Source organism: Hyla sarda, chromosome 3, assembly GCF_029499605.1.
Source record: "Hyla sarda isolate aHylSar1 chromosome 3, aHylSar1.hap1, whole genome shotgun sequence".
Lineage (NCBI taxonomy): Eukaryota > Metazoa > Chordata > Amphibia > Anura > Hylidae > Hyla > Hyla sarda.
The window spans coordinates 98,291,148-98,315,593 of record NC_079191.1 but is presented as its reverse complement, the minus strand read 5'-3'; the positions used below and the strand labels follow the sequence as shown (position 1 = coordinate 98,315,593).

General features: G+C 46.5%; 1 protein-coding gene across 5 annotated transcripts in view; it reads right to left on the bottom strand.

The window, feature by feature from the left end:
* The window catches only part of SAP130 (Sin3A associated protein 130), a 65,140-nt gene that overhangs the window by 21,610 nt on the left and 19,084 nt on the right, over positions 1-24,446 (bottom strand). For 4 of the 5 annotated variants that reach the window (XM_056564754.1, XM_056564752.1, XM_056564751.1 and 1 more), the window contains 11 exons: positions 22,479-22,593; positions 20,713-20,840; positions 19,563-19,687; positions 19,317-19,464; positions 14,300-14,390; positions 13,506-13,610; positions 11,659-11,800; positions 10,777-10,898; positions 3,213-3,536; positions 2,476-2,653; positions 2,280-2,384 (listed from right to left, as the gene is read on the bottom strand). In XM_056564754.1, coding sequence (XP_056420729.1) covers positions 2,280-2,384; positions 2,476-2,653; positions 3,213-3,536; positions 10,777-10,898; positions 11,659-11,800; positions 13,506-13,610; positions 14,300-14,390; positions 19,317-19,464; positions 19,563-19,687; positions 20,713-20,840; positions 22,479-22,593 — 1,583 coding nt within the window. The remainder of the gene's footprint in view (positions 1-2,279; positions 2,385-2,475; positions 2,654-3,212; positions 3,537-10,776; positions 10,899-11,658; positions 11,801-13,505; positions 13,611-14,299; positions 14,391-19,316; positions 19,465-19,562; positions 19,688-20,712; positions 20,841-22,478; positions 22,594-24,446) is intronic. The other variant, XM_056564753.1, reaches the window with a different exon arrangement.

Genomic DNA, 24,446 nt, shown 5'->3' with positions numbered 1-24,446 from the left:
ATGTGTGGGATGATAAGGGGATGATGAAGGGGGGATGTGTGGGATGATAAGGGGATGATGAAGGGGGGATGTGCGGGATGATAAGGGGATGATGAAGGGGGGATGTGTGGGATGATGACAAGGGGATGATGAAGGGGGGGATGTGTGGGATGATAAGGGGATGATGAAGGGGGGATGTGTGGGATGATGACAAGGGGATGATGATGAGGATGTTAATGACGGGTCTGGATGATGACAGGGGGGATGAGGTATTTCCCACCCTAGGCTTATACTCAAGTCAATAACTTTTCCTGGGATTTTGGGTTGAAATTAGGGGTCTCGGCTTATACTCGGGTCGGCTTATACTCGAGTATATACGGTATATATTTTCATTGAGAACTCCCTGTCCCCTGCTAGCCCGCTTGCAGCTCCTGTAGGTGGTCAAGAAGCCAACCGCTAATGCGGCCCTTTTATGCATTATGCGTAACTTGAAATGACTTCAATGAGCTATGTAAACAGTAGCACAATGGACTACATTCTGCAAATTGTGTGAACATCCACCTTGGCAGCTAAAGGATTCAAGACCACCTTTAGGAGCCACATTCAGGCCAGAGGATGCCCTCACATCTGCATTGAAACAGCATTTTTAGAGGACTTTCCTTCCGGACAATGCCTTACTGTTCTGGATAATATAAAAGTCCCATACAAAAAATGTAATCCTCACCTAAGCATATGAAAAGGGGGAACCAAAGTTTACTAGTAATTTAAACAAAATGTTTCAAAAGACTAAAACATGTACTTATTTCCAAGCATCCCTACCTAATTGTGAATACACTTATGACAAAACAAAAGATATTGCCTTGAGCCTATACAGTATACAAACAGTACACCAGACAGATGAGCTTAAGTGTTTCCATGTAGGCCATGTAGGATGGCAATGGCAAGGCTCTATCCAACAACATAAAAGTAGAATTTTATGCTTACCGTAAAATCTTTCACGGAGGATCCATTGGGGGATACAGACCTTGGGTATATGCTGCTGCCAGTAGGAGGCTTGATACTAGGCAACAAGAAAAGTCGGCCCCTCCCAGCAGGATATACCCGCCTACAGGCACCTGAGCTAATCAGTTTAGTCCCAGAGCAGTAGGAGAGGACAGATAGGCAAGAAAAGAAAAAACAGTAATTGTCCTTAGAAAACTTACCTAATGAAGTTTTCAGTCAGCTAGTAAAAACCTGCATCATGCCGGGCTGAAAACAGCGAGACAAGCAGGGAAGGTAGGGGGGCCCGGACACAGAGGTACAACCCCAGGTGCTGACCGGTGGTGAGAAGGGGTTGACAGTGCGTAACTCTATGCCTGTGCCCCCTCTATACAAAATGGGGAAACAGTGGCCCTCATTTACTATTGCAAACCTGACATGTCTGCGCCAGAATTTGCGCCAGAATTGAAAAACCCCCGACTAACTCACCATTTTGCTAAGAAAACCAGAAAAGGGGGCGTAGTTGCTCGGAAAAGGGGCGTGTTCCTGACATTTTCACAAAAACCCAACATGTTTACTAAGGTTTCCACAGAAAATGTAGTGGATTTGAGCTGAGGAAGACCAGACAGATCAGAGCAGGTGTAAAAAAAAAAAAAAAAAAAAAAAAAAAAATTTAAAAAAAAAGCAAAATGTAGGGAAAGTGGAAAATGTAAGGAAACCTAAGTAAATACTGTGGAAAATAAATTGTAGGGAATTAAACCCACAAACAAACCTACACTCCACTCTTCGTAAATAAGGGCCAATGAACGCTATGTTCCTGAGACCCCACCTAAAAAGAGAGAAATAAAAGGGAGAGAAAATTCTAACTATACATCCCTAAGCTCAAAAATAAGCAACCAGGTCTGGAGAACTCCAGACCTGTGTCTGCCTCCTACTCACACTAAGCTAAAAGTGATTAGCTCAGGTGCCTGTGGGTGGTATATCCTGCTGGGAGGGGCAGACTTTATTTTGTTGCCTAGTGTCAGCCTCCTAGTGGCAACAGCATTTACCCACGGTCTGTGTCCCCCAATGGAGCCAATAGAGAAAAGGCAATTCCAGTTTTATATACAAGGGTATTAAAAGGTAGAGATTGACCTTGCAGATGCACAGCCGACAATGGTTGCACATTGATTTACATATAAAACTAATTGAGAAGAAAGTTTTCTGCCTTCTCTTCAGCACTGTTTTGCATGTGTAAAAAGAATGATCGTTGCATTGCTATAAAGTTTATGCTTTTTCTATAGTATAAACATTAAAATGTAATCTCTAAAACTTGAAATTACCCAGCAGGACGAGGGGAAGCGGAGGTACTTCTCAGAGCGCTGTCATGGCGAGGGCTTACTGCATCTCCGGGATGAGGAGGAATAAGGCTTTTTCGAACAGACATCCTATTAGATGCAAAAAGAGGCAAGTGTATACATAGCAACAGCTGCTTCATAGTATGACCTTATGGAGGAGAGTAGATCCTTATAAACTTACCCATCTGTGGCAGGCTTCTTCCGCAAGATGCTAGGCCGTGGAGAGGAGCCCTGTGCTGGGGCACTACCAATACCTGGACTTTGATTGTGACCCTGCATGACTGTTGCACTTGCTGGTGCTGTAGTGAAAGCACTATTTAGCGGATTGGCAACTATTGTAGCCCCTTCTGCAAGTACGACTGCAATGACAGGAAAATAAACAAAAACAAGGAGGTTGGGAGGTGTAGGGTAATAAAAAGTAGACACATTGGTAAAAGATGCTTTGATGAAATCTTGTAGTGCATAGGTTAGAATCATGGGATAGAATATGCTTTCCATAGAGTCAATGGCCCAGATTTATCAATCTGTTTGAGACAAATGTGATAGCAACTAATCACGGCTCAGCTTAAGAGAGGAAAAGCTACAAGAAGACATACGTTTATGCAGTAATATCAGGAAGTACTTTACTGAGTAGTGGATGCATGGAATAGCCATCCTGCAGAGGTGGTAGCTGCAAATACAGTGAAGGAGTTTAAACATGCATGGGACAGGTATAAGGCTATCCTTCATATAAGATAAGGATAGTAATAAGGCTATCCTTCATATTAGATAATGCCAGGGGCTATTCATAGTATTCAGACTATTGGGAAGACTAGATGGGCCAAATGGTTATTATCTTCAGACACATTCTATGTAAAAAAAAAAAAAGACTTTTTGTACATTGAATCATATACATTATGCAATTAAAATAAATAATACCAGAAGGTTTTGCATCACTTGGAGCTTGCTGGGAGTTAACTGAAGAGGTTTGGACACCCTGAGTGGCGATTGACCCTGCAGGATGGATTCCTTGGCTGCTGATTGGAGGTGGCTGGATACCCTGGGTGCCAATCTGAGTAGCTTGAATGCTTTGAGTACTGAAAGGTGCAGGCTGCATCCCTTGTGCACTGACTTGTGCAGGCTGGATTCCTTGTATGTGACGCGTGTGGGATGTATCAACATTTATCAGCTGCATAGGGTTCAGATGGACTGTAGAAGCCACTGACTGGGCTGTGATAGCAGAATTTGGAGCTTGAGCTGAAACTAAAAGAACAAAAAAAATCATTATGCCTAAAGCCATAAATAAAAATGTATGTAACATATCGACTTGTTGGCATGAAATAACAATTTAATAAACTTGTTTAACATTTTGAGATATGATCACAAAACCAAATACATTTTCATCAGATATAAAGTGTGGAGCAGTAGATTGAAAGAACAAGGACAGGAAAAAAATGAAGTTTAAAAAAAGTTTTAAAAAAAAAAAAGGAGATTTTTGTTTACTTACCGTAAAATCTCTTTCTCGAAGGATCCATTGGGGGACACAGGCCGTGAGTGTATGCTGCTGTCTCTAGGAGGTTTGACACTATGGTTATAAAAAAAGTCAGCTCCTCCCAGCAGGATATACCCACCTCCAGTCCCTGAGCTAATCCGTTTTAGTTCCAGAGCAATAGGAGAGGACCGACAGGTCAAAGACGACACAAACTGCCCGAGAACCAGAAGAAAAAACATAACTGGTTCTCTCTCCGAGGTTGTGTTCAAAGAAAACCGCAAAAAGGGCGGGAGCTGTGTCCCCCAATGGATCCTTCAAGAAAGAGATTTTACGGTACGTAAACAAAAATCTCCAATTCTCTATCGGCACCATTGGGGGACACAGACCGTGGGACGTACCAAAGCCGTCCCTTGGGTGGGCAGATAAGCAGTCAGGCAGACGGCCTTTCCACTGCCGCCTGCAACACTTTACAGCCCAGACTAGCATGAGCCGATGCGAAGGTATGAATCCAGTAGAACCTTAAGAAAGTGTGCAAAGACGACCAGGTAGCCGCCTTGCAAATCTGCAAGGCCGAGGCTCTGTTCTGGAGAGCCCAGGATGCCCCAACAGAACGGGTAGAATGAGCCACAACCCTGAAAGGAGGAATCTTCCCCTTACAGCGATAGGCTTCCGAAATAGCAGACCGAATCCACCGAGAAATGGTGGCCTTGGAAGCAGGCTGTCCTTTACGACGACCCTCCATAAGGATGAAAAAGGGATCACACTGACGAAGTGATAGAAGTGATAGAGCGATAAGACCGAACAATCCGAACCACATCCAGCTTGTGGAGTAAGCGTTCCTTAGGATGAGAAGGAGCAGGACAAAAGGACGGAAGAACAATGCCCTCATGGAGATGGAAAACAACCTTGTCCTGGTGGAGCACCAGAAACGGGGAACGGCAGGAGAGAGCTGCCAATTCAGACACCCTCCGGATGGAGGTGATAGCAACAAGAAACGCCACTTTCCAAGAAAGGAAGCGTAGAGACACCTCTCTAAGGGGCTCAAAAGGTTCACCCTGGAGGGCACTCAGAACCAGATTCAAGTCCCAAGGGGGAGAGGGCGACCGATAAGGAGGGACAGCATGCGCCACGCCTTGAAGGAAAGTCCGGACATGAGAATTAGAAGCCAGAGGACGCTGGAAAAGAAAGGGCCGAATCCTGACCTTTAAGGGAACTGAGATACAACCTTAGTTCCAACCCCGACTGCAAAAAGGAGAGAAGACGGGGAACCGAGAAGGTCACAGGAGACAGGATCTGAGCTTCACACCAGCGAAAATAAGACCGCCAGGTACGGTGGTAAATTCTTGCCGAGGAGTGCTTATGAGCCCCGAGCATGGTGTGAATGACTTGGGAAGAGAACCCGCGGGCCCTCAAAACCGCGGTCTCAACCGCCACGCCGTCAAATGCAGCGACTGTAAATTGGGGTGGAAAAGAGGACCCTGTGAGAGCAGGTCCGGACGAAGCGGAAGCGCAGCGGAGCGTCGTCCAGGAGCCTGACCACATCAGCGTACCACGACCTTTTGGGGCCAATCTGGAGCTACCAGAATGGCGGGAACGTCCTCCGCTTTAAGCTTCCTCAGAACCCTGGGAAGGAGCGGAAGGGGAGGAAACAGATAGGGTAGGGCAAACCCCGCCCAAGGAATCACTAGGGCGTCCACGGCTAAAGCCAGAGGGTCCCGGGACTTGGACACAAATGGAAAGAGCTTCCGATTGTGCCGGGACGCGAAGAGGTCCACGTCTGGAATGCCCCAGAGGTCGCAGATCTGCGCAAAGACCTCTGGATGTAGGGACCACTCGCCGGGGTCGGGTGAGGACCGACTGAGGAGGTCCGCTTCCCAGTTGAGCACCCCCGGAATGTGAATCGCCAAGATGGCCGGAACCATGCTTTCCGCCCAGATGAGAATCTTTGTCACCTCGGCCATGACTGCCGAGCTGCGAGTGACGCCTTGACGATTTATGTATGCCACGTAGGGGTGTGAATCGCCAAGAATTTGGCAATACGATTCGAATCGCGATACCAGTGTGGCGATTCGATATATACTGATATATCGCGATACCGTCTAGGTGACGATACATCACGATATATCCCGATACATCGCCCACCTGGGAGCATTCATAGATCCCAATAGACACCGCTGTCAGCTTTGACAGCGGCGATCTAGTAGTCCAACGCGCACTTTTCTTTTATTTTGAAGCCTGGACGGGATAAAATGAGAAAACACACTTTCTCTTACCTGCCAACGAGCCCCCGGAGGTGTTCGGTCCCCGGGCTGTATTCTTTTCACTTCCTGTTAGCCCGGCACGTAACATGGAGCTTCAGCCTATCACCAGCCACAGCGATGTCCCGCCTCTGCTGGTGATAGGCTGAAGCTCCGTGTGACGTGCCGGGCTAACAGGAAGTAAGAAGAATACAGCCCGGGGACCGAACACCTGTACCGGAGCTCCGGGGGCTCGTTGGCAAGTAAGAGAAAGTGTGTTTTCTTTTATTTTGCAGCCCGGACGGGATAAAACGAGAAACGTGTGCGCCTGGCTATTAGCGGCGGCCCCAGCTACTGAGAACAGCCGGGGGCTGCAGAGTATGGAGCGGGCACGAGTCGGAGCCCGCTCCATACACAATGCAGAGCACCGCATGCTGGATACTAGCAACGGTGATGCATCAGCGGCCCCCGGCTACTGAAATCAGCCGGGGGTCACAGAGTACGGAGCGGGCACGAGTCGGAGCCCGCTCCATACACCCAGAGCGACGCCGCGTCAGGTCCGGCCTGCCCGGCTCCACAAATGTGGAACTTGTATCTCCTGATGCCCGGGACATGCTGTTCCGGGCGTCAGGAGATAAAAATTCCACATCCCTAAAAGAATCGATTCAAAAATATTTTGAATCGATTCAGTATCGCCAAATGAAAAAAATTGCGATAATCGCGCAAATCAATTTTTTCTTACATTCCTAATGCCACGGCCGTGGCGTTGTCCAACTGGACGCGGACAGGTCGGGTCTGAAGCCGGGACTCCCAATGAAGAAGACAAAGCAAGATCGCCCGTAGTTCCAATATGTTTATCGGAAGAAGGGCTTCTCGGGGAGACCAGAGTCCCTGGACCGTCCAATCCCTGAACACACCGCCCCAGCCCGACAGACTGGCGTTCGTCGTAACCACCTGCTAGTGAAGGGGAAGAAATGAGCGCCCCTTGAGAAGAAGCGGGGAGCGGAGCCACCAGAGAAGAGACTGACGGATCCTGTGAGGGAGAAAAATCTTGCGATCGAGGGACAGCAGAGATCTGTCCCACAGAGAGAGAATCGCCAGTTGAAGAGGTCAGTAATGAAACTGGGCAAAGCGCACGACCTCCATGCAAGTGCGGATGGAGACTGGGACCTGGAGCTGAAGGGAGCGGACTCCTGACAGAAGAGTCAGACGTTTGTCGGGCGGAAGGCAAATTTGGGCCGAGGCCGTGTTGAAGTGAAGTCCCAAGAATATCAGGGACTGGGTGGGAGAGAGGACTGACTTGTCCCAGTTGACCATCCACCCGAAGCGATCCAGAGTGTGAAGAGTGACATCCACATTCTCCAGAGTCTGGGCTCTGGTGGGAGCCTTTATGAGAAGGTCGTCCAGGTAGGGTATCACCGAGACTCCCCTCGACCGCAAGAGGGCCATCACCGGCGCAAGGATCTTGGTAAAGACCCAAGGAGCCGTGGCCAGGCCAAAGGGGAGGGCTACGAATTGAAAATGCCCCTCTGGAACCGCAAAGCGGAGGTACCGATGATGGCCTGGAAATATTGGCACATGGAGGTAGGCATCCTTGATGTCAACCAAGGAAAGAAACTCCCCTTGTTCCAGGGATGCCACTACCGAACGGAGAGATCCCAATCGGAAGTGGCGGATGAGAAGAGGACGGTTGAGACGCTTGAGGTCTAAGATTGGCCGCACAGAACCGTCCTTCTTGGGGACCACAAAAAGATTGGAATAGAAACCCCGAAAACGTTCCCCTGGAGGAACAGGAACGATAACCCCCTGGAAAAGCAGAGACTGGAGAGCCTCTCGAAATTGCTTCGCCAGAGAAGGAGACCGGGGGGCCCAGGATCGAAAAAAGCGATCCCTCGGGAGGGAGGCGAATTCGATTCGGTAACCGCTGGATACCATGTCCCTGACCCAGGAGTCCTGAATGTGTGTGGTCCAGAGGTCTCGAAAAAATAAGAGACGATAACCCACTTCCGCATGATGTGAAGCCCCCACCCGCAGTTTTTTCTCGGGTGGGGGCTTCACATCATGCGGAAGTGGGTTTGCGGTTGCCCGATTTGGCCGCAAACCGTCCGGAACGGTTGGTATCCGACTTCCAAGACGGGCGCGGCCAGAACGAGGGAGCCTTCTGACTCAGACACCTTGCTGGGGCCAAAGGTCCGAAAGGACCGAAAGGAAGAGGACTTCCTTTGGGAAGTAGAGCGAGCCTTATTTTGAGGCAACAAGGAACTCTTACCTCCCGTCGCCTCAGAGATAATCTCGTCAAGGCGCATGCCAAAAAGACAGCCACACGTAAAAGGAAGCTCAGTGAGAGACCTTTTGGAAGCGGCATCCGCATTCCAAGCTTTAAGCCACATAGAATGGCAGAGAGCAGCTAGGTGACCCACAGCAAAGGCAGAACAACGGGCTGACTGCATGGAAGTTGTGCACAGAAATTCCCAAGCTTTAGAGCATTGGAGAGCCAGAGCAGACAGATCCTCTGAGGGGGATCCCGCTAGGATACCCTGATGGAGTTTTAGGCACCACTCCGATAGGGCCTTGGACACCCATGCTGAGGCGAAGATGGGAAGAAGCGAAGAGCCGGCTGCTTCAGAGGCAAACTTCGCTAAGGACTCCACCTTCTTGTCCGTGGAATCCTTGAAGGCAGCCGCATCTGCCAGTGGCAGTGTAGTGGCCTTAGAGATCCGGGAGATTGGTGGATCCACTGAGGGAGGGGAAACCACCTTAGTGACAAGATCTTTGTCAAATGTATAACGTTCTTGAATCGTCTTAATTCCCGGGAACCTCTTGTCTGGATGTTTCCATGCAGATTCCAGAATGGCGTCAAAGTCAGCATGAGAGCTGAACTTTTGAGGTGCTGGCTTAGCACGATGAAAGGATACTTCAGGAGTTACGTCCGAAGTTCCTGGGTCCTCTAAGTGAAAGGGGTCTCTTATGGCCGCAACCAATGAGTTCACCGTTTCAACTGTATCCGAGCGGTCAGATGCCGATTCGGAAGCCTCGTCAGTCAGTTCACCAGGAGAATGGGAACGAGTGGAGGCAGTCCTGGAGGGGGGTGACCCTGACCGGGTACGCAGCTCTGGCGTGGTAGAGCGGCGACTCCGAAAACGTCCTCTGGAGGATAGTCGTTTGTGACCAGATGACGGGGGGGGGGGACCCACGCCTATCTGAGGACTCAATGGAAGAGTCGGACGAGGCACCCCTAGTACGCTTGTGAGAGCGTGATGTATGTAGGGAAACGGAGCGAACATTCACAGAGGGCCGGCGCAGGGCAGACCCCTTCAAGGCGGACACCCCTTCCCGGGAGGCCTCAGCCACCGATCGGGAGACTTGGGTCAAGTCAGCCATATACTGGGTCAGGGAAGAAACCCAGACTGGAGGGACAGCTGAATCCACCGGGACCGAAAAAGGGCATCCGGGGGTACCTGGGGGAGCAGTGGAGCAGGCAGAGCAAGTGGGCTCAGTAGAGCTAGGCATCTTAGCATTACAGTGCTTACAGACAAAATAAGTCACCAACGCTCCGGTTTTCTGTTTAGAGGGAGGAACTTTCTCACCCAGTCTGTGTCCCCTGGCAGCGAGGAGAACTCGGCTCTGTGCAGCTAGTGAAAAAAGGCCAGCCAATAGCCAGAGAGGGGCGTGCCTGAGGTAGAGGCACTAAAGGATTGGCCACTCAACGAAATTCGCGCCCACGGCGCTGATTGGAGGACACTTCGCGCCTCCAGGGAGCTCAGACTGCCCTGTGGACGGAGCTAATGGAGGACGGGGAAGAAGCTGTCATGGCGCCCGCTCCAAGTCCCGAGCGCATATGTCAGCCGCATATGCGCTCGGGGGAAAGAAAGTGAGCGGCGAACACGCCGGCAGCAGCTGCCGGAGAAAGTGAAAGTAAGCCGGCGCTCCGTGCGCCCGGCAAGAGAAAGCGCAGCGGCTGTCAGCCGCATATAAGGCGCTGCGGCTCGTAGCCGCATAGTAAAATACACACACAGTGAGGCATGAAACACACACACACAGTGCAATCACTCATGCCCCCTAAAGATGCCACTGCTCACCCCAGAAAGAATAAAGCCCCAGTACAGCCAGCCCCATAAACCTAAAAAAAAAAAGGTGGCCCAAAAACAGAGGGTCTCCAGAGGTTGCAAGTCCGTACCTAAGGAGAAAGGAATGTACTCACCTCAGTCAGAAGAACTTACCTAATGGATTATTCTGTGAAGTCTTCAGTCAGCGTTTTGCCGCTTGCATCACGCCTGGCTGCTATGCGTGAGCGAGGCGAGCAGGGAAATAGGGGGACCCGGACCCATGAGGTACCAACACAGACACTGACCGCTGGCGAGGGGGGGGGGGGGGGGTGAACAGCGCATATACGCAATGTATGTGCCCCCTTACTCGCAATGGGGGAACAGGGAACCGGAGTCCCTGAGTCCCCACCTGAAAACAGGAAAGAAAAAGGGAATAAAAAACGAACACGTCCCTATACTAGGAAAAACAATAAAATAGAAGACCTGGTCTGGAGGATTCCAGACCATGTCCACCTCCTGCTAGACACTAAGCTAAAACTGATTAGCTCAGGGCCTGGAGGCGGGTATATCCTGCTGGGAGGAGCCGACTTTTTTTTATTACCATAGTGTCACACCTCCTAGAGACAGCAGCATACACCCACGGTCTGTGTCCCCCAATGAAGCCGATAGAGAAAGTTACACCATCAAAAAATGAATGCAAAACAACCCCAAAGCAAACACTTACTGACCTGGGTACTGACGAATAGTCGATACAGAACTGGTTATGGGTGTGTAGGTGTGAGCAGCCAATGGATAGGCAGACTGGGAATATGTAGGTAGGAAATATTGTAACTGCACTGGTACAGGTGGTCTGTGAAAGTAAAACAAATTTGAGATAAAAGAACAAATTCATACATGAATGGCCAATTATTATAAAATACCACTGGGGATGATTGTTTTTCACACTGTTAAATTGCTGTGTTGCAAAAAATAAGATATTTTAAAACCACTGGACAGAACAGATTAACCTATTTCTAATAATAGGCGTTTATGGTACCACAGGCATTTTTCTTTTAATGGGGCTTCATTGCTTCAGCCTGCCATAGCTGACTGAAGCATAAGAGGGCCGATCGGACGACGGGGAGCCAGGTAAGAGACCTCCCACCATCCTCTTAGCTGACCAGACACTGCAATTTTGTTGCGGTGGTGCTGATCAGACCCATGAACCAGCTGGGATTAGTTTTCTCCTGTTTTAGATGCTGCAATAAACTTTGGTTAATGCCGGACATGAGCCGAACCGCTTCATACAGCTGGAGCGGCAATGGATGTAAATGTACGTCCATTGTCATTAAGGGGTTAAAAGTATATAGTCTACCACAGGATGTCTCAGGAGCCTGGCAGCAGTGTACTCCCAACACCCCATTTAGAACACATGTACACGTGGTCTGCCACTATCTGAAGTGTATGGTCAATTTTATGTGTTAACATCTGCATTGTAGTTCCTATTTATATTTGTGCATCCACTACATTTTTTCCTGATAATGCTATTAGTAGATCCCAGCTGTATTTTATAGCCAGTAAGAAACATAACTATAGTACCAATATTTTCTGAGTGAGTTAGTACAACTGACCTATTTTCACTCCTAGCCTCCATTGTCATGGGATTGGGTGAGGCTCTGTGACCAGGAATAGGTATCAGATTGCTTCTCTCAGGTCCATAATCGGATTGGATCCGAGGTGAAGTGTGAGTAATTTGCTGTGGGACAACTTTAGCTAAAAAAAAATAAAAAATAAAAAACACATACTTTAATAGACAGCAATTTTAGAACAATTTAAAGAGTTTCCCCTTCATTCTCCTTTGCAAAACATGGAGGGTTTCTTGTGATCAACCATTAAATAGGCACGGTCATTTAACATTTTTTGCATAGATCAATAATACAAACGAATATAAGAAACTTTATAATAAATCCTATTAAAAATTTTCCCTCCCCTTACCACTCCTATTCGGCTTATTTTATATTATTCCTTGAAAATCAGCTCAGCTTTGTCCTGAGTCTGCAAGACAAGCAATGAAAGTCTATGGAAGAGGAAAGGATGGAGCTTCACCCACCAGCTCTGGGAGAACTGAAAATAATAGATGCAACCTACAGAGCAGATATCTGCTGAAACATACAATAAACAAGTTCTATAATGGCCAGAGATAGTGCTTCTCCTCATGAACACACAGGCAGCATATCCTGAAAATGTACCTGAATTGACAGGTATGCTTTAACCCTTTCCCGACCCATGACATACATGTACGTCATGGGTCGGCATCCCTTCTATAACGCTGGGCCACAACGTGGCCCCGCGTCATAGCGGGTCGGGCCCGGCACCTAGCAACGGTCTGGACCCGTGGCTAATAGCGCACGGCACTGACCGCGATGCCGCGCGCTATTAACCCTTTAAAAAGTTGAACGCCGCGTCTAACAGCTTACAGGACAGCCGGAGGGTCCCTACCTGCCTACTCCCCGATCAGATCGCCGAATGACTGCTCAGTACCTGAGATCCAGGCATGAGCAGTCAAGCGGCAGAATCATTGATCACTGGTTTCCTATGAGAAATCCATGAACAATGTAAAAGATCAGTGTGTGCAGTGTTATAGCCCCCTATGGGAGCTATAACACTGCAAAAAAAAAAAGTGAATAAAGATCATTTAACCCCTTCCCTAATAAAAGTTTGAATCACCCCCCCCTTTTCCCATTTAAAAAAAATAAATGTGTCAATAAAAATAATAAACATATGTGGTATCGCCGCATGCGGAAATGTCCGAATTATAAAAATATATAGTTAATTAAACCGCACGGTCAATGGCGTACGGGAAAAAAATTCCAAAGTCCAAAATAGCGTATTTTTGGTCACTTTTTATATCATGAAAAAAATTAATAAAAAAGCGATCAAAAAGTCGGATCATTACAAAAATGATACCGCTAAAAACCTTCAGATCACGGCGCAAAAAAATGAGCCCTCATACCACCCCATACGCAGAAAAATCTAAAAAACTTATAGGGGTCAGAAGATGACAATTTTAAACGTATACATTTTCCTGCATGTAGTTATAATTTTTTCCAGAAGTATGACAAAATCAAACCTATATAATTAGGTTATCATTTTAATCGTATGGACATAGAGAATAAAGAGAAGGTGTCATGCTTACCGAAAAATGTACTGCGTAGAAACGGAAGCCCCCAAAAGTTACAAAATTTTGTTTTTTTTCTTCAATTTTGTTGAACAATGAATTTTTTTTCCGTTTCGCTGTAGATTTTTGGGTAAAATTACTGATGTCATTACAAAGTAGAATTGATGGAGCAAAAAATAAGCCATCATATGGATTTTTCGGTGCAAAATTGAAAGAGTTATGTTTTTTTAAAGGTAAGGAGGACAAAATGAAAGTGCAAAAACAGAAAAACCCCGGGTCATGAAGGGGTTAAGGACTTACCCACTGGAATGTTGGAAGTGGTCACTGCTGTAGCATGAGAAGAATGGGTTGGCATTGTCATGGTAACAATGGTGCTTGTAGATACCTGCGTGTGGGCATTAGAACCTACAAAAATAAATGAAGCAAAAATAAAGGTTAAGATCCAGTTCCCATCAAATTTTCAGCTTATGTCAGAAATATCAAATGGAAGAATTTCTGGCATATGAATCTGATGGAAAGCAGCAATGTATCCCACTGTATGACTATATACAGCACATGTGTGCATTTTAAATCAAATTGATAGGCGTTTTCCTTTTTACAACGTGAGGCCCCAACATAAAGCTGTTGCCAGCTATTACTGCAAGTAGGAAGTGTTTCTCTTACGTAAAGGTGGTATCAGCCGTTCACCATGATGCATATTGTTAGGAGAGTCTCTCCAGCTCTGCCTTCTCATGCTGTAGACATTTCCCAGCTTCAATGAATATTACCAAGCAATAGTCACTGGACTTTACTAGTAGTATCCAAGCAGATGCACCCCTCCCCACTAGGCAGAAGGAACCCCACAGTAAGCATAAGCCTGGGACAACAACATGCTGGCAGCATGGACAATGTAATTAAGGAAACCGTGGGCTTCAATAGTTACAAGCTGCCAACTTCTAATTTCCCTCTGCATACAGCCGTCAGAGGTAGTTGGGAGAATCTCCTAATGTAGACATATCATTCTAATGGACTACTGCACCTTATCACAGAAGATTAAGATATTGACAAGTATTACTAGTTTATGTGAGAATAGTTTAGGATTATGTTGTTGTTACCTGATGTTGTTACAGATGGCAGAGTGTTTGTTGCCAAAATAGGAGCCACGGTTGCTGCAGCTACTGGGTTTCCTGTGCCAAAGAGAGTCTTCTACCAAAAATATAGTGCATAATTTGTTACAACAAATACTTTGAAAAACACATTCTGCATTAATATTAATAGTACTATAGTAAAAAATACCACATATCTCAGATGCAGCTACATGTATAGCTATAAGATTTTATTTTTGCACCCCAACATTGTTAACAGAAACAGATTCTTAAGAGAAAAAGTGTAAAGTTGAATTCTACTTCTGGGTCCAAAATGGTTTTGCCAAACCCCACTTAAAATAAAAAAAAATAAAAAAGCACCGAAACAAACCCGCTATACAAAGACCTTTCCTCTCAGCAGTCCCTTGACTGATGGAGCAAAAAAGGTCTTTGTGACTGGTAAGGTAGGATATTACGACTATTGGCAAGTTTCTTCATGTATTTGTTTTGTTGCATTTGTCTAATGCATCTACATGAACGTGAATGAGATTAATAAAAGCATGGCCTAATCTGTGTGAGGTGATTTTTTTTCTCACCCGACTATAATGTGGGAATCAGAATTGAGAACTGTGGCTGCTAACTGAAGCAAAATCCCATATTACCTGTACCAATAATTTAACCTCTTGAGGACGAAGGGCGTACCTGTACGCCCTTTGTCACGCTCTGCTTTCTATGAGGCACGCTCAGCTAAACACGGGTGATAGCCGGGTGGTCCTGATCGCTGGGACCCGTGGCTAATACCGGATATCACCGATCACAGTGACTCCCGGCATTAACCCCTTAGATGCTGCGAGTTGATTGCGGAGTCTAAAATGTTTTAAAAATAATAAATGAAAATAATAAATAATAAAAAAAAACAACACATGTGCCGGCTGCTCAGCGGTGCTGATCGGGACCACCACTGTCAAACTGCAGTGTCCCGATCAGGATGGCGGGAGTACCCTTACCTCCCTCCTCCCCGACCAATCAATGATCTGATGCTCCAGCCAGCCATGGCAGGCTGGAGCAGCAGAGCACCAATAACACTGACCAATGCTGTGGGGAATATTAAATTGTGGGGGCAAAAAAAAAAAAAAAAAAAAAAAAATAAATGGGTGGGTCCCCCAATAAAGGCTACAAGAGATTTTACGGTGAGAACAAAAAATAAATCTCCTTTTCTCGGTCGCTCATTGGGGGACACCAATACTGATGGAACATACTAAAGCAGTCCCCTAGGGAGGGAAAAAAAACAGACAGCAAAAGGGGAATGAGTCCAGAGACCAAAACCCACTCGAACGTAAGGCCTACGGACGAGATCCTGACAGAGATAAAACAAACTGAGCTCCAGGAAGAACCCCCGTCCATGGAGAGGGACTAGGACGCCATGGAAGAGACCGTCCTATGTAGAGGCTCCAAAGCTACGGTCCATAAAGAGAGACAAGAAAAAGGTCAACTAGGAAGCCAGATGGTCCGGAACCATCCCGGGAAGAGGTAGGAAACAACTCCAAGGAACACAGAGCCAGCCAGGCAGAGGGCTAGCCAAGCTGGGAAACAAAAATGTAAAAGGGCACAAGAGAACCCCATCCAGTCAATAGATTCAAGAGAACATGGCGGAAAAAAATGCCAGAGAGCGTACGTCTGAGCAGAACGAGAGTACGGAAGGTGGAGACCAGAAAACCACTGGAAAAAAGAAAGTGGGAGACTGGCTGTGGAGAGGCCTGGGGCAGAAAAACTATAACCGGAACAGCTGCAGACCAAAAACCCTTGTCCCAGGGGGGCGTTGCGAGCACCTGAGGGGCGAAATAACCTCGAGTAGCGTAATCCAGATGACCAGAATGCCCACCGCCTCGGGAGTACAGTGACCCACGAAGGAGGAGACAGAAGGAATAAGGCCAAAAAGGGAGCAGAATACCCTGAATAGGGGCATCCCGGAACACCAGAGCTTCCGACATGGGAACTGGAGGTATCCAGGTCACCAGGAAGACTTACGCGTAAAAATAAAAAAAACAAAAAGGAGCATCTCAGAACACTGGAGCAGTTGACATGGGAAATGGAGGTTCCCGAGTGGCCTGGAAAACGTGCACCTGTAGAATAAAGTAAACCCAATGTCCAGGAAACGCTCCGGTTGACAAACTTCTACGTCTAGACAAGAAGTGCGGTACAGAAAGGGCGCCCCACAAATGGGATCTCGGAGAAGTCTAGGCAGGAGAGCCAACCTGCCCGAGACCACAACCATCACTAAGGCCCAAAGAACAAGAAGGGCCGACCTAGAAAAGAAGGCATACCACAGCATAGTAGGATAGCGTCCAAGACAAGGAGACTAACCAGACATGAATCCCAGAAATCTGAGCGAACCAAAAGCAACATCCCGTCAGGATGGAACCAAAAGGGGAACAAAAGGGAATGTTACTCCAGAAGACTAGTGTGAGTGTAGCGCAACTGCCACCGACAAGGAAGGAGGAACAAACCCCTCCAGGGAGATTGCACAGAGGGAGGAGGAGAGCAATGGCAGGACCCAACAACAGACTGTGCTAGACCGGCTGTCGCCGAGCCATACAGATTGCATAAACTCCTCAAACAGAGGAGAATGCCAAGTCTGTATGAACAGTAGTAGATAACAAAGAAACCGGAAGAGAGCCAGGCTGCAAAAGTGCGCAGCTCAGCTGATTGCTCTCAGCAAAACACAAGGGCCCAGCCAAAAGGAGGTGAATACAAGGGGTGGTCTCTATGAAACCCAGGCCCAGATCATGTCATGCTCCCTGATCCCCGTACCCACTGTGGAAGGGGGATGGTCAAAGTGCGCCAGGCACTATAGGAGCAGCGAAATGCCGCCCGAATGCAAGGGGCAAAGTACTGGGTGTACGTAGTCCCCAGGAAGCCTCAACAACATATCAAAGAGTGGAGGAGCTAATTTGAGTCCCCAGAGAGATCAGAAATCTGGACACTGTTGCTGGGCAAAAGATACCAGGACGTGACTATGAGTGGAAGTAAGAAGGAAGTAAGAGTGGAGTCCCAACAATTTTGCTTGTGGACTGCAGCCACAGCAATGCAGACATACATACAATAGCATGTAATATCATGCATTGACTATAATCTCTATCGGAGACAAATCCACTTTAAATTTTAATGTTTATGGCAAGGAATAAAAGTTATATTTTAGATATCATTTGATGGGTGGTAAATTTAGGGTCTTAGTGATCACTTAGTGATCAAATGTAAATAAATTGAGGATAATAACCCTCCACCCATAGGTCCGGTTTTTTGAAGTTATGAGTGGAAGTAAGAAGCACAGCAACCAAAGCGTTGAGAGGAACACCTCAACGTGGTGTAACCCTGGACCAGAAGGGCATCAACGGAGCCATCCTGGTCTAGTTCAGAGCCGGCATCTGAACTACCCTGCACAGGAACACATGAAAGAGGTGCCCCATGCCAGAACAGAGGTGCTCAACCACCGTGAACCTGTGGAAACAAGATCACAGGAAAGCCCGAGGCACTTCCCACCGAAAAAAGGGAAGGTGGACTCTACACGTGCAGAGTGGCCTAGCATATGTAGGGACATAGACGTGGGTCCCACATGATAACAGGGGTACCAAGTCTGTGGACGCAAAAGAAACCGCAGACATACAAAAGTCCAGCAGCATGGTGTCACAACCATGCCCCTAGCAGACCAACGTTGCACCCTTAGAAAGGTCAACAGAGTGTGCTGCTGTTTCAGTTAAAGTCGATGGAACCTGCAGGAAACGCCCACACCCCATCACTTAATAGTACCACACACCAGGACTGCTGTCGCAGATGCAAAGGATGAAGGATGTATGTGGAGCAGAAAACATGCAGACACAGTCTGACTGGCAAAAGTATAAAATCAATGAAACCACAGAAACACTCTTTGGAACTTCACCTGAAAAAAAAAAAAAATAAATCCCCGGACTGTAACCGCAGGAGCAGCAGGAATGGGGAAGGTGACCTGGCGGAGTAGAAAACCATGCAGATACAACCAGGCTATCTGGCATGGGAACCATGGCCACACCAGGTGCTGCAGAACCACACACAGAAAGTGTGTTACCAGCCTCCAGCCGAGAGAACGGCAGGCATGTAGGGAGGAACCTGGTAAAGGAGGGAACCCTGCAAACCAGTATGTGGTGTATTGTGTAGGGCCCACGGAGCAACATGGGGAGACATACTCGTAACTACACTTTGGCAATGGATAATCTGAACTACTGTCCACGAGCTACTGTGTAACTGAGTGAGTATAAGATGGAGCCATGGGGGTTGTAGTACATACTCTCCCCACGGCTCAATCTTATAATCACCCTGAAGTCTTCAACCAGCTTATGGCCAACGCTGCATCATATCAGGTTAATATAGTGGGGTGAGCCAAGGCAAGTGGGGACCCGGACCCAGGGTACTACCGCCAGGCACTGGCTGTTGGCGATAAGGGGTTGACGGCCTATACTCTTATGTTCTATGCCCCTTTGTCGCATATGTGGGACAGGTAGCGCATTGCTCCTGAACCCCCACCTGAAAAAGGGAAACAAAAGGGAGATAAAAACCTAACTAAACATCCCTTACTAGAAAATAATAAAAAAAGACCAGGTCATGAGAGCTCCCAGACCTGTGTCTTGCCACCTACAGACACTAGCTAAAACTGATTACCTCACTTCTGGTGGGCGGGTATATACTGCCAGGGAGGAGACTACTTTTTATTCCTAGTGTCAGCGCCTCCTAGGTGCCCCCCATTGTAGAGCGACCGAGAAATGTTTTTTTTTTTTTTTTTTCAATTTTACCTCAACGAAAAAATGGCCAGGTCCTCAAAGGGTTAAATTGCCATCTGTTAGATCACGCCTAAAGTATAGGCATATGCGTCTTAGGACCAGACTAATGTTTGGCAATCATCAAAGTAGTGGAAAATCATAAAACAAAATGTAAATGTGTTAATAATGAAAAATATAATCTCGTATGTAACAAAAATGAGTTCTCAGTTTAGGTCTGAGGACTCAGTTTACAGTACCTGTGCCATTGCATGCAACTGTTGTTTCTGTGCTCCCAAAGCCGGATGTGTGGGCAGCGTAATGCGGGTTCCAGTATCGCGCACCTGGGCAGGCCTCTGAATGCTGATTGTTGCAGGAGGTGGGTGCTGCTGAATTGACAAAGTTGGCCTAGGCAGGTAAAGAGATTTGAGCAGATAAGTCATTCAGCGATAACCACCATATTACAATTTACTGAACCAAAAAACAGTACAACACACTGTGCATACCTTAGTACTGGTTCAGCAGCATGTGCTGGAGTGGTGGTGATGACTGGGGACTGCGCTCGAGTAGCGGACACAGTGGCTACTACAGCAGGTGTGACTGAAGTTGCTGTAGTAACTGTAGGACGGGACTGCAGAAAAAGGAAATAAAATAAAAAATGGAGGCAATAACATACATTTTTAACCTGTTTAAAAGGCATCTCGGCGGTCATTCTATATAGAGCGGGCTCAGAAGCTAAGCCGACTTTGTGGTGGGTGCTGTAAGTATCTTACAGCTGACACCTACCTGCAAATACCAGGATCTGACTAAAGACCTGCAACTGTCAGGGGTCTAATCGGCAATCCCAAGAAACAATAACTGGGTGCTATTTGGTTACCATGGCAGCGGAAGGCCTTCTGAAGACTCCCGAGCCTGCCGCAACAATTTCACTGAATAATGCAACAACATGGCATTGAGCAGTATAAGTAATCTAAAAAGTTCTTAGTATTGGCATGCAGAAACATCCAACTGGTAAAAATATGTTACTGATGCTGCAGAATTGATGGCATAAATTGAAAAAATCCCAGGGGAAAAAAAATAAATTCACATCGCTACCAATACAAAACTACAGATCACTGTGCAAATAAATAGCAGCCGTACAGCTCTGCAAAAAAAAAAAAAAAAAAAAAAAAGTCAGAATGTGTCTTTTTGTTTTTTTTAATCGCAAAACATGAACTATATAAATTAAGTATCTGCAAAGTGAACTGTGCAAACATTTGCAGAATTGTTCATATACCATTTCATTATTTTATTTTATTTTTTATTAAACACACTGATATTCAGCTGTATGGAAGCTTGAAACCTCAAAGATCTCAATTGCAACATTATTTCTGATCTTTCCTATCAAGAAAGATGTGATCTTGCCAGGAAGACTGTTGGCTGTAAATTTTGTGATTGTTGAAAATGAAATCCCCCCCCCCCACTTTATTCTATTGCATTATTAAAATACAACTATTATGAAAGCAACTACACAAGACCATGTGACTTATTTAAAAAGCTGGATTCATAATGATAACTTGTCGAGTCCTACACAATGTTCTAAGAATATTAGTCCAAAAACTGTTCTTATGCCTGTTCTTTTAAGATTACAGTGACAAATGAATAGAAAACGCTTACCTGAATAGGGGGGTGGATGATGTGTTGAGCTACCGACTGGGCAGCTGCAGCAGAGGGCATCTGGCTAGAGGCTGGTCTTAAGACAGTGGTCACTTTGGAGCTGGACATCACAGCAGCTGCTGCGGCTCCTAATAAACAGGTTGATAAGAAATTAATACAATACTAACTTGCAGCTTAAGACACTTCAGACTTTAATACATGTTCATAGTGCGGGTGAACTGGATTAAAATCATGTATAAAACTTAACCTGATCCATGTTCTGGTTGGGGAGATAAACCCATTAGTCAGCATTGCTGATATGTTAACCACAGACTTAGCGAAATGGAGGTGGCACCCGGCATACGCAGCATCCTTGCCTCCATGCCAGGTTTCGCCTCAACTGCGCAAAGCCAACGGTTAACACACTGGCAATGCCAGCAAATAGCGGGTCTATGTCCGGACAAGTTATACCTCATTTTAATACAGTTCACCCGCACTATAACCCTGTGTATCGGGTTTAGTGCGGGTGAACCAGATGTCAGTTTTGCTTTAAAGTTGTTATTTCATTCATTCAAGGGAATTTGTCACCTATGCTTTTTTCTGATAAGAGGCAGATCCTGAAGCATGCATTCTAAACTAATCCATTTCTATTTTCTGACTGAAGCTGTCTCATTCAGGTGAACATTTCAGAGGTCATTCTATGGGGAGGGAGGGGCGCGAATGGTGGTTGATCCAGTGTTATCTCTCTACTTGTGTTAGCTTTCACTGTACTCCTTGTCTGTTCTGAGAAGAAAGGAATTACAGGGAAATCATCTGTACAGAACGGGAAAATTAAACTTCGCTTTAACCCTAGTTGCCAGAATGTTTGGCATCATTTTAAGTGCAGAAGAGGTAGCCAGGTAGGGAGAATAAGGGCCCACTGCTATGCAGACAGAGGACACAAGATGACTTCACAACTTGCCACTTGCACAGCCAGACAGCCAAAGAACACAGCGAGTGATTGTGTCTATGTTAAAAGGGGTACTCCGGCCCTAATGCATCTTATCCCCTATCCAAAGGATAGGGGATAAGATGTATGATCGCGGGGGTCCCGGCGCTGGGGACCTCCGCAATCTGTCATTCCGCACCCACCTTTGTGAGGTGACAAAGTGGGTGCGGAATGACAGATTGCGGGGGTCCCCAGTGGCGGGACCCCGACGATCATACATCTTATCCCCTATCCTTCGGATAGGGGATAAGATGTATTCGGGCTGGAGTACCCCTTTAAGGCTAGACACAAGGGGGGCACCAGAGGATTCACCTTCTCCCATGTGGGTCAGTCTCAGCTTGTTTGTAAATGATGACCTCTAGTGTTCAGCTGTGTTTCCTTGTGGACACACATTTTTCAAGCAGTGAGGTGTCCTTATATTGTGCCACTCCAGAATAGCTGAACACTGCAACGTTGTGAACAGAATGTATGCTGACAGCGTGAGACAGTGCAGGGACACTGGAGACAGGACAGGAAACGGCAACAACTATTTGACAATTTACACAGTTCTAGGAAAAATAATAGAACAACACAACAGTTTAAAAACATGTTCCAAAAAACAGTGTAATTTAGTGCGATATGCAAGCATGAACCTGTGTATACAAGTAGTGTAGTGACTGTGTGAACATAGCCTAACAGATTTTAGGAGAGCTCAGGTCCTCTGTGATCTACAGAGCAATTGAATCTTGCCAATAAAGGAAAGTAACCTGTAAACACAACATTTACCTCCTCCGAGGCACTCTTACCAACTATTTATTACCTCTTGGGAGATGGGAGGCTCCAATATGCAAAGGCGGTCCTGGGGCATTGCTGCGGATTATAGACATCTGAACATTGGTTGCAGTCATTATGTGATGCAGGTTATTGGGATGTCCCTAATAATGACAAAAGAATTTTTTTTTTACCATTTTAATCAGTCAATGTAAATTAATAAAACTCTTCACACTGTTTTAACTGCACATTAACTTCAACCACAGGGACTGTATAAAAGGTAATGCAGAGCTTAAGAATCCTGATGTGTTAGGCTGCTCAACCACTATCCTCACTGATTCCAGTCAAATAACTAGTCCCAAGCAAGAGAGGGACCAGGAGCACAAGATGGGCAAACAGACAGACGCTAAAAGGAGGGAACAAGAAAGAGGGTGAGGCATGTGGAAAAACCCAGAAAAAAAATATGATGAGGAGCCAACCTCCTAAGCCAGCATGAATAAGGATGAGTCTTCAGCTAGTGTCGAAAGGTCCAAGTCAAGGCCAACCAGCAAAAGGAGTGGGAATAGTCTAATACTGGACCTAAGAAAAGTCAGTCAGCGAAGATCCATGAAAGAGCAATTGGAAGCTGGAGCTGAATGCAGAATTAACCCCAGGGGCTTACAACTCTTAATTATATTGTGTGTTCCAATTAACCCCTTAACGACACAGGACGTAAATGTACGTCCTGGTGAGGTGGTACCCAAAGCACCAGGACGTACATTTACGTCCTATGCAAAACCGCGAGCATCGCCGATAGCAGCCAGGGACCCGCCCATAATGGCAGACATCCGTGATCGCGCGGATGTCTGCCATTAACCCCTCAGCATCGCGGTACTTTGAATGGATGATCGGATCAACCGCATCGCTGCCGTGGTGATCCGATCATCCAGCATGGAGGCCGGAGGTCCCCTCACCTTGCTCCTGCCGTCTTCTGCTCTGGTCTGCTATCGAAAAAAAACTCCCCCAATAAGAACGTAAATTGTCCCATTTTCCCTATTTCACCCCCAAAAAGTGTAAAAAAAAAAAATATTTTATATACATATTTGGTATCGCCGCGTGCGTAAATATCCCAACTATTAAAATAAAATGTTAACGATACCGTACGGAGAACGGCGTGAACGGGAAAAAAAAAAAAAAGTCCAAAATAGCTGCTTTTTTTTTTTATAACATTTTAATCCCAAAAAAATTAATAAAAAAAGTATTAAAAGTTTTATATAAGCAATAAAAAGTATAGATTACGGCGCAAAATATGAGCCCTCATACCGCCGCTTATACGGAAAAATGAAAAAGTTGTAGGTCTTTAAAATAGGGGGATTTTAAACATTCTAATTTGGTTAAACAGTTTAGGAATTTTTTTAAGCGCAACAGTAATAGAAAAGTATGTTATCATGGGTATCATTTTAATCATATTGACCCAAAGAATAAAGAACACATGTCAATTTAACCATAAATTGTACGGCGTGAAAACGAAACCTTCCATAATTTGCAAAATTTTCTTTTTAATTTCCCCACACAAATAGTATATTTTTGGTAGGGATCGACCGATTATCGGTATGGCCGATATTATTGGCCGATAATCACGATTATCGGTATTGGCAATTACCTTGCCGATAATACCCCCCCCCGCACCACCCCGCGGCCGACCCCCAAACCCCCCCCCCCGACCCGTCGCACCCCCCACCGTAGTGCTGGGCGGTATACCGGTATGGATTTTTGCCCATACCGCTATACCGGTCGGGCCCCTCGCCCACCCTCCGAGTCAATAAAAAAAACTTACCCGTAATGGGGGTGGTCCGGGCCATCCATCGTTCCTGTAGTGTCCGGCAGCATTCCAGGTGGAGGGTGAACCAGTCCGGGCTGTCCTTCTCCACTCCGGGAAGGCTCCGGCCTAGTACGCTGCATGCACGCCGCTATGCCGTGACGTCAGGTGTGTCGCTGCGCACGGGCGTCACTGCGCAGCGGTGTCTATGCTGCGTTA